This window comes from Prinia subflava, chromosome 9 (genome assembly GCF_021018805.1).
Source record: "Prinia subflava isolate CZ2003 ecotype Zambia chromosome 9, Cam_Psub_1.2, whole genome shotgun sequence".
Lineage (NCBI taxonomy): Eukaryota > Metazoa > Chordata > Aves > Passeriformes > Cisticolidae > Prinia > Prinia subflava.
Window position 1 is genome coordinate 22133923 of NC_086255.1, and position 18027 is coordinate 22151949.

Here is an 18027-nt window from a genome sequence, read left to right on the forward strand (position 1 = left end):
TAGTACTGCCTCTCAAAAAACGCTTGTTTTTGTATTAGGAAAGATCATAGCAATCCTATCATTAGCAATTTCTTGAATGAGAGGGGGTTTTGTTGTTTCTGAGGAAGGACTTTATGGAAAGGAGCAAGTAATGGCAGACAAAGAAGGTTCCCTTAACTGTATCATAATGTGACAGCAGCACTATTTAATTATGCTCTTTAATTTTATTTGAGAGACTTTCTTTCCCAGCTTCCCAGCTTTAAAAATAAAAAGCAACTTGTCTTTATTTCAGATGACTCTCTTGAGAAATTTCAAACCAGTTGAGCCAGACTGAATTTTCTATGGCTTTTTTTTTTTCCCTAACGTGAACTCCTGCAGCAGAAACACATTTGAGATCCAAAAGCAAGTTTTGCTCATGAGATGAGCCAAATTTATTTCTAAACTCTCCAGAAGGGCCCTGCTGCTCAAATTTTTTTTCACATAAGAATTTGTAATTTTATTGGAATGCTTGCAGACTTTCCGAACAATTATTCCAAAAGTTTGCTTTCTGCCCCATAAATCATGGTACATTTGTTTAATTCTATCACAGCCACTAAAAGAACTTACTTCCCTCTTTTTTCCCTTGCATTTTACTGCTAATGCAATCTGTGCATGGTTAAGGTTTGTGAAGTATGATTTAATTATAGTAACTTTTTGTTTTCTTAATGACCTTGTCATTCTTTATGGCTTAGTTCTATTGCTGGGTAGTGTAAGTTTTATTATTAGAATGTAGCCCAAAGTACAGAGCAGCCAGCAGAAAGGCCATTTTTGCATATGTTAGCCAAATTAGCAGAAAATCTCCTAAATTGTATGGTGCGTGTACATTGAACAGCTGAACTTTCATATATGGTCGGGATTTTAGAACCTCCTTTTCCTCCATCACTATGAATGTATAGCGTCTCTTACATCCCTTCGGTGGCCGCACCGTTGCATTAACAAAAGTAACAGAAAGGTTGTTCAGATTCACGCCGTGAATATGACAGAATAACAAGTGCCTTCGACGGTGGGGACGGGCGGCCGCCTTCCCCCGGCAGCATTTCCAGCCTTTTGTTGGAGGCGGCGGGGCCGTGTGCGCACACGGAGCGGCGCTCCCGGAGCAGCCGGGCAGCGGGCACCGTCCCGGGCAGCGGGCACCGTCCCGGGCGGGACCCGCCAGCGGCTTCCGCACCGCGGCTCGGCTCGGCTCGGCTCGCCTCAGCCCGGCCCGGCTCGGCTCGGCTCGGCTCGGCTCGGCTCGGCTCGGCTCGGCTCGGCTCGGCCCGGCCCGGCTCGGCTCGGCTCGGCCTGGCTCGGCTTGGCTCGGTGCAGCCCGGTCCGGCTCGGCTCGGCCCGGCTCGGCTCGTCTCTGCCCGGCTCGCCTCGCCTCGCCTCGCCTCGCCTCGCCTCGCCTCGCCTCGCCTCGCCTCGCCTCGGCTCGCCTCGGCTCGGCTCGGCTCGGCTCGGCTCGGCTCGGCTCGGCTCGGCTCGGCCCGGCTCGGCTCGGCTCGGCCCGGCTCGGCTCGGCTCGGCTCGCCTCGGCCCGGCTCGGCTCGGCTCGCCTCAGCCCGGCTCGGCTCGGCTCGGCTCTGCCCGGCTCGGCTCGGCTCGGCTCGGCTCGGCTCGGCCCGGCTCGGCTCGGCTCGGCTCGGCTCGGCTCGGCTCGGCTCGGCCCGGCTCGGCTCGGCTCGGCTCGCCTCAGCCCGGCTCGGCTGAGCCCGGCGCGGCTGTCACAAAGGGCTGCTGCCCTCTAGTGCCCGCGGGCCCGCCCGCACCGCCGGGCGTGGGGCTGCGGACGAGCGGGGTTCAAACTGATGGAACCCGGCTTGCGCTGAGAATTTGCAGCCTTTTCCCTGTCTTTACTCCACGGCTTTCATCCGGACCATAAATGAGGGAATGAGACGCACCGAGAAGTGTTTTCGAGACTGAAAGGACTGCGAGCCCATGCTTCCTTTCCTCCATCTCCTTCAAGGGCATTCAGTATTTCCATCAGTCCACCCCTAAATTTCGGCACACTGATGCTTGCTGTGCACTTGGGCTTCTTTGATTACAGTATCTAGCTAACTACAAAATTTATGAGTCTGAGTAATTGAAAAAAAAAATCTGCTTTAATTTTTCAACATATTTCACAACAAGTATTTAATTATAAAGTCAGCATTAATTCTCTCCATGACAGTAACAGTCCAAAACTGGTAAAGGTGCACTAAAGAGACAAAAGCATTTGGTTTGGGTTTTTGTTTGTTTGTGTATTTTTGTTGCGTGCTTTTTGTTTCATTTTCACTAGAAAGAGACATTTCAACCCCCCAACATATTCTCTGATGATGGTTACAATGAGCATGGAAAATTTCCAAAGAAATCCCAAGTGTAGAACCTTAAATTGTAACAATGACACCCAGAGGAGTAGGGAACTGGTTAATGATTTAAAGTATTGTGCCCTAAATGCTCCTATTTTAGCCAACAGTAGAGAATCTGTAGACAGCACATGCCCAGATCAAAGCTGATCATGTCAATGTCATTCAAGGAGGGAAGGATACCCTCCTTTCCCCCTGCTCTCCCCCCTACCCTTTTTTTAAACAAAGTATGACATCTGAGGAACAGTGTGTTGATTGTTCCACTGCCAGGATACGCATAATGGAAACATTAGCTCCAAGATAACTTTTAATCTGTCAGCCTAATGGCTCCTTAATGTGTGGAGGGCTTTAAATGTATGTCAGCCAGGGCTGTATAAAGTAATATAGTTTGTGGCCTGAATGGATCGAGATGACTCCGCACCATGACACAATATGGTTTATTATTAAGTATCAGCTCATCAGCTTATTCCCACGGACTTGGACAAGCTTCTCAATTTTCCAGTAACAGATTATGTGAGAAAAAGCTTGCAGTGCCTTTTTTTTTCTCCCCCCCCTTCTAAATTACAAGTTTCTTCCCTAGTTGCACTGGGAGCCCTGAAGTGTATTTACAGCAGGCTGCACTTTATCACACATCAGCTTGACTGCTAGTTTACACTGAACATTTATGCAGCTTCCTTGGCCCAGGATGCAAACTTCACATCTTTGTATTCCTATCACCTTCACTGCAAATTTTTCCAACATCCCCTCCCTGTTGACTGCTTTGCTCCCCCCCTCCCCTGCTCTCACTTCCCTGCATACTCGTCCCTTTCTCCCCCTTCCTACAAACAGACCAGTGAGACTTGACATGTCACAGTACTTGTCTGTGCAGGATACTTGCAATAATTCAGTGTGTTAGTTTGCCTTCTGTGAATCCTCTCAGCTCTAGCTTAGGTGTATAATTCTAACACCACTGCTGTAGACTGGATACAGATTTGATTTTGCACCTTTCAGTAATTTCTTTCAGTCTGAAAGACCATTTTGTGCCCCATGCTGTAGATGTCCAGAGGAAAATGTTATCATTTTTTGGCATCCCTGTGCAGGGAGCAGAGCAAAGGTAATTCATCTCCCCTGAACGGGAAGGTTACCTTCCTTGAATGTTGTTACCCTCAGAGGGAGGGGGCAGTCAGGATCAGTACTTTACTACTGAAGGTATGTCTTCTTTCTCCAGGAAACCTGCAATGGACCACAATCCCTGATTCACAGGCACGTCTTTGGGAGTATTTGGGGACCACTCTGTCAGTACTGTGGCCATGGTGAAGGAATTTTGCCTTAGCCATAGCTGCCTCTGTCCCCAGCCTTCTCAAGCACAACCTCATCCCTTTATGCATAGCTACTTTTTGAGAAATTATGCATCATTTTTGCTTACATTTAGTATATCTATCCCCTTAAAAATAAATTGTCTGTTTTATAACACAAGGAAAGTTAATATTTGTGCATTTGTTATGTCAGCACTTTGGAGTATGTTATGATAATATTTTAGGGAATTTATCTAGGTTTTGTTTCTTGCTGCGATATTTCGGATCTTTTTAAGATTCTTTTCTACAGAATTTAGCTGGCACAACCAAAGGTATTCATATCTGTTGTGTTCTCCTCTTTCTGTTGCTCCTTCTTCTCTGATTTAAGGAGTTAAGATCCCATGTCTTGACTCCTGCCTGGAGCAATCTGGAAACAAATCTGTGGTTGCAACAAACAGAGAACGCATCACATTAGCAAGGACAGTTGCAACTCTTCCTGTGCCACGTTGCAGTTTGGGAGCTCAGTCCTCCTCCCCACACTGGTAGTGCTTTTCTTGCTGGGGTAGAGGGCAAGTCTGAGTGGATCTTGCTGGGTTACACACTTGGCTGCTTTGGGGAGTGCTTGGTAACCAAAATGTCCTTTACACCTTTTCTTGTCTTCCAAGGGATCTTCTCAGATTCCTGTGTCAGAGAATTCATAGGCTGGATCATATTCAATAAAAAAATTATTCACCAAAAAGAACCGAAAAGAAGTTGTCAACTAAAAAAATAGTTAAAATTGTTAGAATTTCCATGTAGATAAAGACAAAGTAAAAAATTACTAAACTCCTGTACAAAAGGGTTTGGTTTTGAATATTTATTTTTTTTTACCCAGCTTTACATATCCCTTAGATGAAAAGATTTTAAGAGTTTTAAATTAACTTGACTTGTGGAGGTGTTTTGCCCAAATCAGTAGCATTGTAGACTTTAAATTGTTCATAGATAGGTATTTATTCTCCTCTAAATGTTGTCAGTAGGGAATTACTTTCCTTTATAGGAAGTTTATATTAATATTTAAGGGAATTTCACAGCTTCTGTTCATTAATTGTAGAATATGCCCAAGTGCCTATGAAAAAAATGATAATGGTATTGATATTTCATCCTGAAAGGTCTCAAAACAATTTACAGATTGGTAGTATAACCACACTGAAATGCACCCAGCTTCTTGGTGGAACATGGCAGCTGTTTAATAGCCCATAGCAAAACTATGCAACAGCAGGTTGTGCAAAAAGAGATGAATATGGATCAAATACAAATTGGCAGTGGAGGATTTAGGTACTGTGCTCTAATTAAAGTTAGGTGAAGTGGAATTCCACTGGAATATTGAGCCTGTGTGTGGAGTGCTACTCTTTATCTGACCACAGCTCCTGGTACCAGGCCCTGTGGTTAGTCCATGGGAAAGACAGGCAGAAGGCTGTTAACTAAAATGTACTCCCTGATGGATACTGCAGACCAGTGTTTGACAAGCACATTTAATTGGGAATACTTCACTGCTTTCACTTGCAGAGGGGCTTATTAAAAACATTTGATGTTAAAATGGATGCCTGGTGGGGATGTTGGGCAGATGTGGCAATAGTTTTTGATGGGGGTGGCAAAATTTTTGGTTTGACTACTTAGTTTCAGTAATTACTTTTTAAAGAAAACTGAATGCTACTGCAGGAAGCTGTGTTGCTGGAAGCTGCCCAAGTTGTGATGACTGAGAGGGTGGGTTTTTCTAAATGTGGAGTATTAATGTACTAGGAAAAAGAGGTAGGAAAAAGGCAACAAGATGCTACCCAACAACTCCCTTAGATCACTGTTGGCTTGAGATGAATTTTGACCTGTAACTAAGGCTGTATGATCTATAGTTCTAACACTTCCCGTTGCAACTTGTTTCTGCCACCTCTGATATAATACCCCTGCAAACCTTTTTTTTGCTCTAGTAAAGTATATAGAGGTCTAAAAGCACCATAGCTCTCTGCAAAATATGCCCAATTTAGAAGGAGCTAGCATGACTTGAACTTTTGCACGTGCTTTAGTATGCATGTATGTATTTATTTATTTATTTGGATAATTGGGTTTTCCCTCAGCTTAGGAAAAGCTGGCATTGCTGACATTACAATGTGTTTGTGAAGAAAGACTGATACCACAGCACACACAAGCAACTGCAAGGTCATTACTTACCCAGCGTAATTAGAACATCCATTCGAAAGGATGGAAGCATTTAAAAGATAAAGAGTGAATTTAAAAATGATTCTTCCCAATGCATTTTTTTCATAATTATAGTTTTAACAGCTTGTGGTGATGGTAGAATCAGCTACTTAAGAAAAATTAGAAGCCTCATTCAGGGAAGATGATCCCTCAAGGGACCTTGTGTTGTCATTTCTTAAGAACCTCGAGCAGAAACCTCATTCTGGATGCTGTGTATTGTTTTGATGTATAGGGGGTATATGTAGCTTATTATGGCCAATGCTGGATATTTTAATTAAAAACACAAGAACAACCACAGATGTATTGTTTTCCTCTCATTCTTTCTCTTGTCTCTGTGCAAAAGAACAAGTGTACTCCCAGCCCTGCAAGGAAAGAATACCATAGCAGATAGGCAGAAAAAAAGCAGTAGCTTTCCTAAGTTCACATGTGACATATCTTAGCATCAAAATTCTCATTGCAGCACACAAACATTCTGCAGTTCTCTGAGCTCCCCGTGGTTGCCAAAGGGAGGTGGGACATAAAGAGGAAAAACAAAGCAAAACAAATAACCAAGCCAGTCACCACATTTAATTTATGAGCGAGATTATTGTTTTACAAATAACCTTCATGATAAACAAGGTCTCATGGCAACATTTTCAACTGTGCTTTTATCAAGGCTCTCTGAGCAGCGTGTGTAATATGCCTGGCAATCGAATCACAGCTGTGTGCCTGGGTAGGGAATCTCTGCAGAGACAACACTTCCTTAATTTAAACAATTGTAGGCTGCAGGATTTCAAAAATTTCAGCTGACTTTAACTGTCACTAGCCCAAGCACCTTTATCCCCAGGCGAGCAGCAGCAGCTGGATTTCATTTCCTGCTGCCAGACTGTCCGACATCTTTGCTGAACATCCCGGGAACAGAGCGTCTTTACTTTAAGGATTTTATTCAAGGTGACAGCTCCTCACACTTTAGCGTTCAGATCACCTCAAGTAGCTGAGATATCAGTGAAAATGAGAGCACTTCTCCAACAAACTCCAAATTTAGATTGACTGAGGTTATCCTTAGGCCTCTAGACCCAGCCTCCACGACAGCACAGGCCTGCCAGTAACTTTAAAACTACAGTGGAGTTTGTAATGATGTCTGGGGAGAAATATTCTGCCAGAGCAGTGGAGGATACTATAAGCGATAGGAAATGATGTCAGATTTAGTTAGGACTGGAGACAGTGTTAGAATATACTTGGCATAATATGGCACCGGTATCTCTGTCAGCATCTCTGTTTTCTGTCACCGCACACAATCCCAGGCCTGTCTGTAGCCCTGACAGTGTCTTTTCAGATCAGGTTATTGCCAACTTGGAGACTGGCTCAGTGCAGCACCATACAGCCCCCTTTGTTTGAAGTCTGCCCTTTTGTCATTAATGCACTTGATGTCTATTTAAATCTGACGGTGAATACAGTATCTGTTTTCCTGTCAGGAGATCATTGACAATATTAATACCTCATGTCCTTGCCTCATTTTCTAAGCACTGACACCTAGCTATAGTCTCCAGCATTCATCAAACAGCACTCTCTCACCAGTATCTCTATAAACAGTCTTGCTTCCAGTCCTTAAGAAATGCAGCAGACCTCAAACAAGACTTTTATCAATGCCAGTGAAAAAGGAGTCCAAAAAGAATGTTGTTAATAAACTGCTCATATCCATTGCATTTTGAGCTCTAAATGGCCTTGTTACCAAGTGGGGATATCTGCTTAGGGAAAGAAAACTTGGTCTTCATTAGACTCTTGTTTAGGAATGCTGGTATCATATTTTGCGTGTGGAAACTGCTTCACTATTGAAATTATGAAATTGAAATTATTGAAATTGAAATTATTGAAGACATCTCTATGCATGAGGGGAAAATGATCAGGCATGGCACCATATAGTCCCCATTTGTATTATCCTGAAGAGGAACGTTTTCCACAGCAGATGACAGGCCTATCAATTCCCCCCCACAACCCTCATAGGGACGTGTTACCATCATGATGTCTTAGAGAGGAAGAAGAGCATGGGTTGACATTAATCTCTCATGACCCATGCCTTCCAAAGCTTTAGTAGCTTATCTTCTGTGTCTTAACTACATCCAGACATTGAACTGGAAAACAATGGATGCAGAATATAAAAGCTTGCATGGTTAATTCATACTGCAGGTGGGCACAGTAACAGCTGTGTGAGTTCTGGAAATCTAAAACAAGAAAGAACTGAGTATCTGCTCCTCCCCCTTCTTTGTCCTTTATATAAGGCAGTGCTTGTCTCCTTTGGGCTAGGTTATGTTTGCCCTTATGGAGGTGAGCTGGACACTTCAGTGCCCGCTCAGGTAAAACACTCTCAAGGCAGAGGACACCCTCCCACCTCTTTCTGTTCATGGGAGATGACTTTGACTATATACGTCTGAGGGCTCAAAGAACAGCTCTGCTGGTAAAATGTAGCATCTTTGAGGATGTTCACAGGTGGGATGTGACTGCGAACTTACGCTTTCACATACCACTTAGTACCACCAGAGGGGATGCTTTTGGATAAGGTAGTGAGATTTGCAGGTATGTGTGTCTCACCCACAGCAGTTAAGGCTTGCACTGGCATCCTTCTGCCTGTACATACTGTGCCTTGCTTCCCAAACCCGGTGTTACAGCTAGTTATTGGAAGCATCCTGCATGTGCCAATATTTAGCACAATTAAATTGTATCTTGCTCAAGGGATGTTGCAATGTTGTTTGGAGAGATACTTTGGAAATGTTTTTATTACACATTTATTTGCATGTATGAAAGTGCTGGAGTCTGGGGAGGCCATGTCTGTCAATGGCTTCCCATATAGATTTCAGCCACTCCCTTCAGTTCCCTGTCACTGAAAACAAGGATGGTTTGGTGCTTGCAGTATGACTTTGGGAAAGTTTGGCAGGTTTTTTCAGGATCCAAACTGTAATTATTTACTGTTGGGTGGGTTGGGTTTTTTTCCTTTTTGGTTTTGTTCATCAGGAAAACCTTTTAAATACATAGCAGGGAGCCCAAAATATAACTTCAACCCAGACTTTAGTTTTTCTAGAAGCAGGAAAGAGGTACTGTGATTTAAAACCCACTGTATGATGTTTCTGTGTTATGTAGTTCTACTTTTGAAGACACTTGTGGGTGTATGTTGAACAGGATAGGTCATATATTTGAACACATATTTATAGTAGGTTCAAAACTGCTGGTTGAAATGGCAATATTCAATACTTGAAATGGACAAACTTTCTTTTGTGGGATAAGAGAAAAGTTATGTGCTTTATTGTATATTATTCTACTTCAATCCTAACCGTAATTAATTTCCTTTTTCTTGTAGGCATTTTGGGGAAATGTCGCTACATTTACTATGGAAAACATTCCGAGGGCAACAGATTCATCCGCGATGACCAGCTCTAAAACACAGTGCTGTTTTGTGCCTCTTCAGTCCCTCCACAGGAGAAGCACAAATCACATCTACATTTTAAGCATGTAACTAAAGTCCTCTAGTGCCTTCTGCTGACTTTGCCAAGCCTGTCAAGATCATCCTTCTGTCTTAGCCTGAGTAGTCCCACAGAGATTGACAAGATTGCCTTTAAGCAGGTCCCATGCACCAGTGTGACAGGCAGCTGCAGCCGAGCGCCCGGCATGGCGGGAGGAGCCCGTGATGGATTGCCTGGTCCGAGCGCTGCTCGCAGGGAGCAGAGCTCACACCTGGGGCTGCACCCAGCCTGCCCCGTCTGCGAGAGCACCGCCTTTATCTCTGCCTGGCCTGCTGAGAGAAACGGGATGCTGGTGTCAAAGTGTTTATAAAAGAGAGAGGCTCTCATTTCAGATGAAAAAGCCTTTATCTGTTCTTGATTTTTTTCCTTGTGAATTAAGTGCTTGTGTTTCTGTCATACATGCTTACACAAATCCTTTCACAGTTTGGTAGTACACCCACCCACCCCAAAATGAGCCTAGATGGATTATTTTTTCTTTCAGCAGGGAAAAATGTATGTATCCTGAAAATATTCTGGCCATGCAAAGCACTGTCAATTTGTATAGATGTTTATATGCAAAGGAAAAGGATTTAAGCAATTTCACAGACAAATTTTTCTAATTCTTGAATTGCATCTCACTGTTTACTAGCTCTTACCTTCAGAAAAGTGAACATTCCTTTATGTGTAAGATAATGTCATAGTTTAACTGTTTACACTTGGAAGAAGTACTCGTTAGTGATATTGACAGTGTGGATTTTTCCTGATTCATTGCACAAGCTATTTTTAACTTGTAGGGATTATGTTTAGAATGAAATGCTTAAATTTGGGGAAAAAAGTGCTTAAAAGGAGTGATATAAATCTGCCACCATATGGGTGTGATTATTCAGAGGGGAGAAAAGTCAACAAAACTGGTGGAATTAACATAATTAGCAGTGTTACTAATATATTAGAGAGAAGAATTCTGAATAATCCCTTTTGATATCTATGTAAGAAAGGCTATCGTCAAATTTTCAGTCAAAAAAATAAAAAAGTCATGGCAAATTTCCTGCTTTTCTGATAAAGAGGTTGGGCACAATTAGAACCATGAACTTGTTGCTGTGGAAGAAAAAAAAGTCCCACACTTCATGCATATATTGTGTTAAATTCTACTTGAAATGATGGGATTGGTCAAGGAATATGCAAAAATTCTGACCTTATGACTGTTCCAAACCCATTCATATTGATCCCAGCTCAGAGCCATCAGTGCCTAGCTATTCTTGGTTTGTTTGGAATTACTTGGTGGTCTTTATTCACTTTCCTGGTTAAAAAAATAATACCAGTTTTTAGAAACTGTCTCCCTTGGGGGCTTTGATCAGCTGGCATTACAGGTGGAAGTGAACCGGACATGGAAGCCAGTCATGAAAGCAAATGTGACTGATGAAACAGTGAGGCATTGGCTGAGTGCCAAAGGAAAGCTTGCTGCTGCTCAGCATTTTAGGCCTCACTCAGTAAACGGAAGCTTTTGCTCACTCCAAAAGTATATAATAAATCTTTAACAGATACTTAAAATCACTGATGAACATAGAACAATCTAGTTCACACCACTTGTAGTTCAAGTTGAGCTCTGAGTTGTTTGATTGGTGTCTGGAAAGCAGGTTTTAGCCACTTGTCATGCCTCTTCTAATGTCATACATGACTACAAATGAAATGCCAGTTCACATTACAAGTCCAAGGAGATATCAGATAAATGAAAACTACACGCCTATTTCTTTAATCAAAAATATATAAGAAATATTTAGGGCACTTGTCATCTGTTCTGGTTACCAAAATAACAGCAATCTTAGTTTGCTCCTATTGTGATGTCTGTTTTGAAGACTCCACACATTTTGGCTATGGCAATGTTACAGGCAGCAGGATTTGGAATCGGGGTGTTTAGAATAACCTAATGTCACTTTCAGTCTGTTTGCATATATGTTCTTGTCTTTACAAAAGGCTTTAACCCTGCCTCAAACAATAAACAGCACTTGCAAACTGACCGCATGATTTCTCCGTCTTTATTTTGCTTGTTTACTTTTCCTAATGTCAAAACCATTTGTATCATTTTCAGGAGTGTTTTCTTCCTAGCAAAGCTTTGGAGGCAAAAATATTTTTGGAATGAAATTTGAACAAATTCTCTTCCACATTGGATTTTGTTTTCACTTGGGGGATTATGTACCTAGAATTAAATATGGTAAAGCCCTAATTAAAATCTGCTTGAAGGGAATTCGTAATAAATGTCTATGATTCTGGAAAATCCAAAAGAAAATCTGTGAATAATTATTTGATATTACTAACATGTATTAGGATATTATTTAAAAACATGCGTGGATGTGTATTACTGTTTATGTAAACATCTTATTAAATATGCAGGGCATTTTATTTTCAGATGTATTCTGCTGAAATTCAGGTTCAAGAGATGGCAGAATTTTCATACCTGGGGTTGCTGCCTATACTTGGTTCTTTCCTAAGTGAGAACTGTGCTTGAATTTCTTAAGTGAACTATAATTTAGGATGAAAGTTACAGTAAAGTAATCTAGGAAGATATTCCACTCTCTTTCCTTTGCTCCCCCCTCTACATATGTGGCGCATTTTTGCCTCTCAAGATTACCTGGGCTATTAAAAATAAAAGATTTGCCTACAAAGTTGAAAGTATTTTAAGATATGTATATTTCAAATGAACCACTCCGGTCTTAGTTCTTTGAGTTGTAACAAGAAAAAATTGGCCAACCATGTTTCTTGAAAATTAAAAACATTAGAGATCTGAGGTATGCTTGAGTAAGTAATCTTCAAATACTACAACATCTTTTTTAAAAAAATGTTCTAACTTCAGTCTTAGGTTCAGTCTTGAGATGACCTTTGCCTTTTGTCAGATATCACATGTCTTCACAAATGGAGATTGGGAGGCAAATGTTTTTACTTGGAGATGCCTATAGAAGCTTACTACATTTGTAACTTTATGTATTGAAAATGTTAATCCCTAACCTTAAAATTAAGAACAAGGAAAAGATCCAAACTAGAAATTCACTTCAATGTTACAAAGATAAATGACCTTCAGTGAAAATCCTGCTGTTATGGATACACAAACCTAACTTCAGAGCACATTGGCTCTAATTGAATCTGTTGCATGCATAAATGATTTATGGTATTGCTGAAAGTATGTCACCACTGAAGGCACATTTTTCTCCTTTCTTAGGGCTGAGTCTCACAGTATTTACTCTAGTGTTTACCTTACTCAGACTGTGAGTCTCTTTGAAGTCAATGTGTTAGCCATGAGAATTAGAGTTACTAAGTTTTAAAAGGCTGATAGGCAGTCCTATTTAATACATTTGTTCTTTGAGCAGAGCACTACTTGATTGCTGAGTGTTTGATTCTCACATCTTTACAGATGAAAAATTACTGTGTGCCGCTGCACCATTACTCCCATTTAAGACAGAAGAAAGAAACAAACCTGTCTGTGCTTTTGAAAATGCTTTCTGTAAATTACAGGGTTCATTTGCTGCCAGTGGATGTATTAATATTTTTTATTCCTGCCAACAGTATGAGTATGTTGGGAAATGTTTGCCCCTAGCAGAACTTTTCTGGATGCAGCCTCTGTGGTGAAGTTCTGAATCAGCCCATTTTATACTGACTCACATTGAGTCTTACCACATATTTCTTCTTAATGTGGTGTGATAGTTGGCACATGAATCTCTGCTTGCCCACTCTGGGAAAGTTTATTGTCTTTATTCTGTAGATCTGTCTGTCTTTTTGTTTTGTTAAATGGTTGGCGTATGTGAAAGAAAGAGATGAAATTCAGCTTTCCAGAGGTGTAACCGTATAGACAAATCGACTCTTTGTGTTTGACATGGTTTTCTAAATATACTTTTACAGGTTCAGTCCACAGAATCTGACAGTAAATCAGGTGATAGGAAGTCAGGAGTCTTGCATGGCCTGCTAGCTGTTGTCCTCTGTTCCTAAAGATCTCTAGCTGTGTCCTTGTCTGCTTCAATTGCCATCTCATTGCACTGCAAGCGATGGCACAAAATAGGTAAATGCTCCCCTTTTGTTTTTAAAGTGAAATTTCTGCTTCTCTCCTCACAGTATAACAACTGAAACACACAGTTTGCTGTTTTCAGTGGTTTTATATGTAAACATGGTAACTGTTACATCTCACTGGCTAGTCTTTTTCTGCTATTTAGTTAAAATCTGTTTCCCCAGTCTTTTCTACTCCTAGTAATGGGAATAAAACAAAACAAACAACATATGACTCTGAGAAAACAAGCATTTAAAAGTCTTGCTATTGGACCATGCCTATGCTAACAACTCTTTGGGAAGGTGAACATTGTTATTCACAAACACATCTAAATGGATCAAAGACCAAGGTCCTGATTTGAAGCCTTAGTTAGCCTGTGAATGGGAACAACTGATAAAGCCTTTGATTTCCTTATGCCACTCTTGCAGCATTAGCTGGTTAGAGAAATGAGTTAATGTTCATTTTACTTCTGATATTATCCAAATACCTTACCAAGGCCTTGGATTATGTGAGAGCTAGGCCTAAGAAAAAAATGGCTTCTTCTGGTGATTTATAACCTGCTCTTAGGAAGTCTTAAGAATATTTTCTTTGGCATTTGCTATGTGAGAACATTCAGGATATACTCAGCACTCCAACTTCATCAGAACTGGCTGAATTAATATCTTTTCCTTGCGCAGTTCTAAAGCAGCTGATCCTTTATAAAAGTTACCTTTTAGGTGAGGTGGCTCTGATGGACTTGCCTCCGGTGATGTTGTCAACCTGAAGCTGACCCTTGCTTAGAGTTGCTGACAATTAGATTAAGGTTTCAGATCAGGATTTTCACAAGCCTTCAAGGAGCAGATATTTTTAAGGACAAGCTAAGTCGTGGTCATGGCACATTCACAAAATATCATCATCATCTCAGAATCCTCTGCATTTTAAGGAAAACAGCGTCTTGTAAAATATGTTGAGTTCTAGCTTCATTGTGTTCATAGGCTTTAACATAAAATATATTCTGCATTATCACATTATATGCAAATTTTAGGCTGTGAGAGAAAGTTTCTAAATGTTTTCAAAACATCCTTCAGAACATATGTAAAATCTCTTGCAAATATTTTGCATTCTGATTGAAACTTTTGCTGTCAATTCAAAACCAACTGTAAAGTCAAGGCTGGGGTTTTTAACCTAGCTTTATCTTAATCTACAACTTTTATATCATTGAACTCTCATCCACAATTCCTCTTAGGACAGAAATACATCTTAATGGTATTATAGCTTTATAGGAATATATAGGAAGGAATCTGTTTGGAAATGTCAGTATTAAATATAAGATTTAATTCAGTATTTTATTTGGAAACAAAGAGGAGCTTCACAAGATCTCTTCAGATCATACTCTGGAGAACATAAACAGCAGAAGTGTTCAGCTTAAGAGATTCTACCTTACTTTTATAACTAAATAGGGAAAATAAAATAAAGAATATGAAGGTAACCAAAAATTATACTACTGACTTTGTTTTTATCTGAAATTGCCCTCCTACTTTTAATTTAACACTGTTTTTGCAGTTGAGTATTTAAGATTCACTGTAAGAAAAACAAAGAAAGAAGATTTCATAAGACAATCTACTTACTCATTTTATAAGCTTCTCTGATTTTTTAAGACCTTTGGAACAATGTGAGCACTCAATTAGCTGGCATTGTGTATCTACCAAGTAAGCAGACAGTTGTGGACTTCAGGGAATTTTCAAACACACATACTGTTCAACCTTAGCAATTTTCTTTTACCTAGGAATTGTTTTCAGAAATTCCCTTATAATGAAATTTCTGTTTAAGTTGATAGCTGTAAATGAGGGCAGAGTTGCTTCATTTCCTTTTGACAATAAGCCAAATTCATCCCTGGTGGAACTCCATTGATTTAACTCTACTTGAGCTAAGTTACACTGGGGATGAATTTGACCCAGCTTGAGATTTTTTTCTATTCATCTTTTCTTTAATTTCCTTTAGCTTAGTAGTCACTTTAGGGCTGGACAGAGAATTAAAATACAAGAGAGGGGGAAAAGCAAAACTTCTCTGCTCAAGAGTCATTTCCTTTTTAATACCCTACTGATTTAGCCATGACTTGTAATGTGTTTCAGGTAGCCAAATTTCAACATCAATTTTGGAAGGAAGTTCACTCTACTTTGAGTCTCTTTCCCTGGCTACTTCCCAAACCACCAAATCACCACCTACTATACAATGCACATATTATGGAAGGCAGTGTTAATGTCAGTGCTCTGGGAAACAGTCTGGATAAACTGCAGTTGTCATGTGGTGCCTGATATGGTTAACTCCACTGATTGCACCCCTCTGTCCAGTACTTAGATGGTGGTGGAGCTTTGAGATCTCTACACCTGTAACGCCCAACATATCTTCCCCCAACTACTGCTTGCTGTGCCTGGATTTCTGCAAGTCTTGCATGGTTTATGTCCAAGTGGTAATCATGCCAGTCCTTTTTTTTTTTTTTTTTTTTTTTTTAATAAGTTCAGGGTTTTTTGTGTTCACACCCAATAAGTTTCAAGTTTGAGCAAAAGCCGAAAGCATCGTTCAGCCAAAATCTCTGCTGAGCTGTATGTGGTTTTCATCTGAAACTGTAAATCCACTGTGTTCACTGAGGGTTTAGCAAAACTGGCCTGAATGTCAGACCTCTAGCAGCTCTCCCAAATCAGGCTAGTTCTGGGTTTCATTACAAAAAGATTGCACAGCTCTAGCTAAGCCCTCATTTTCCACTTTCAGATAAATGCTTTTTCAGCTGTATTTATGAGGCTTAGAGTAAAAAAAAAACCCTACCAGCTGTTAATGTTAATCACAAGTTTATATCATAAGCACATTCTGAGTCTTATCCTCTTTCCATTCATGTCAGTGGCAAAGCTTTCAACATCAGTGGCAGTAGGAGCAAATATCACAAAACATAGTAATGCACACTCAGTTTAAAAGGAAAAAATAGAGGCCTGCCTTAAACTAACAAAGCCAAGAATAGGATTCTGCACTGTTGAATGTCTTACTCCATTTGCACATTCACTTTTGCACCCTGAAGTACTTAGTGGTAATATAGAGGCAAGCATAAGGCTCAGATTCATCCTGGAACAGTTGGTATTTTCTTGTGGGTTATCAAAATAGACACTAAAGCGGGACATTTGACATAAGGAATCGAAAGATGTGATATAAAGAACGAGTGTTTATCACCCATACTAAGAAGCCCAGGTTCATTAGTTTTGAAGCAGCTGCTGAATGATAAATTTCTGGAATTTTATGCAGTGAAAACATTCTTTTATATATCAAAATAGAAACTAATATTATTTTACAAATTTTTAATCTATTACAAAAGTAATTATACTTAAGCTTTTAGTGAGGTCAGGTTTGTTTGGTTTGTGTTTTTTTTCAGATCAAAACTTGAAGGATTTAGGCCATAAGGCATCCTGAAAATTTTTCCAGTTGGGTTTTAAGGTTTAATAGGTTCACATTTTACCTAACTCAATGGCCAGATTCGCTGAAATATTTGAAATCTGAACAAACTTTGGACTTGCAGACTGTGCTAATGAATGTTTTACAGAAAATAGGAAAGTGAGTTTCAGGACTATGAGACTGGATAGGTGATTTCAGCGTGTGCCAATTCTAGTAGTTTACTTTTAAAACTTACTAAAGTAAAATATATGTCCTAGTTTTTCTACTGTAATAATATAGCTAATATAATCTTACCTGAGAGGATGCTGAGATTTAATTAACTAAAATGTTCCCAGCTTTATTGGACTAATATACCAAAAGGATTTTGCTTATTCTGTTTTTATTTTATACGAAATGCCATATTTAATATCTTTTTTCTTTTCTATTTTTAGTAAAACTAACTCCTAAATGTCACTGTTAATGCCATTGTTAAAATTTATCCTTAAGGGCTTTCTGACATAAATAGCAATGATAACAGTTGTCTTTTTTTGGAGCAGTTTGAATTTGAGGCCACAGTATGACATATTTTCTGAAAGTTATTACTGGTTGTTGCTGGTTATCTGTCTTCAAAAGAAGGCTGTGACTCTTTTCTTGTTTGATAATGGCTGTATCATGTTTGCACAAACTCTAGTACATCTTGGCTGGATTGCAGAAGGCTTCCTTTTATGCTAGTCTCATCACCAGCTTGTAGGCCACCTCTTCGTCCCCTCAGAGAGGAAAAGTAGGATCATGAAGGATTTGGTATTCTTGTTTGTCCTTAAGTAGTTATGCCTATGTAATTTGTAATATGAAATATATTCTGCCCTTTTCCTTCTTTCTTTCTGCTACCCAGTCACTGATTTCCTAATTATATGGAATGCTAAAGTGAATTCTTGACTGTGCAGTGATAGTTCTCCTTATATGTTTCTATGATTTGTTTGGTATTTACTTTTTAATTTAGCCTTCAGTGCAGCCAAGAAAAAAGTGCCTGCAGAAGCATTCACTTTTAAAGTGAATACTGGAGTTTAATTGAAGTTAATGAATTTTTATGTTTGGAACCATGTTCTGTTATTTAGCAATGAAATAAGTGGGGAAAACTTGCCTCAGAGGAAAGCCAAAACCAAAACCTGGAGGCCACAAATGTCGGGATTGAATGCAGAGTGTTGAGTACCCAGCAAAGGCTGGGCACAGCACTGAGGACTGGAATACGCATCCATCCAGAGGGAGAGGTGCTGCATGTT

The 18027-nt window shown here is 40.2% G+C and overlaps 1 protein-coding gene across 1 annotated transcript in view; it reads left to right on the plus strand.

Annotated features, from left to right (window-relative positions):
* Positions 1-11577, plus strand: part of LRMDA (leucine rich melanocyte differentiation associated) — a 610097-nt gene extending 598520 nt beyond the window's left edge. The window contains exon 7 of the mRNA XM_063405909.1: positions 9180-11577. Coding sequence (XP_063261979.1) covers positions 9180-9259 — 80 coding nt within the window. The 3' untranslated portion in view covers positions 9260-11577. The remainder of the gene's footprint in view (positions 1-9179) is intronic.
* The last annotated feature ends 6450 nt before the right edge of the window (positions 11578-18027 follow it).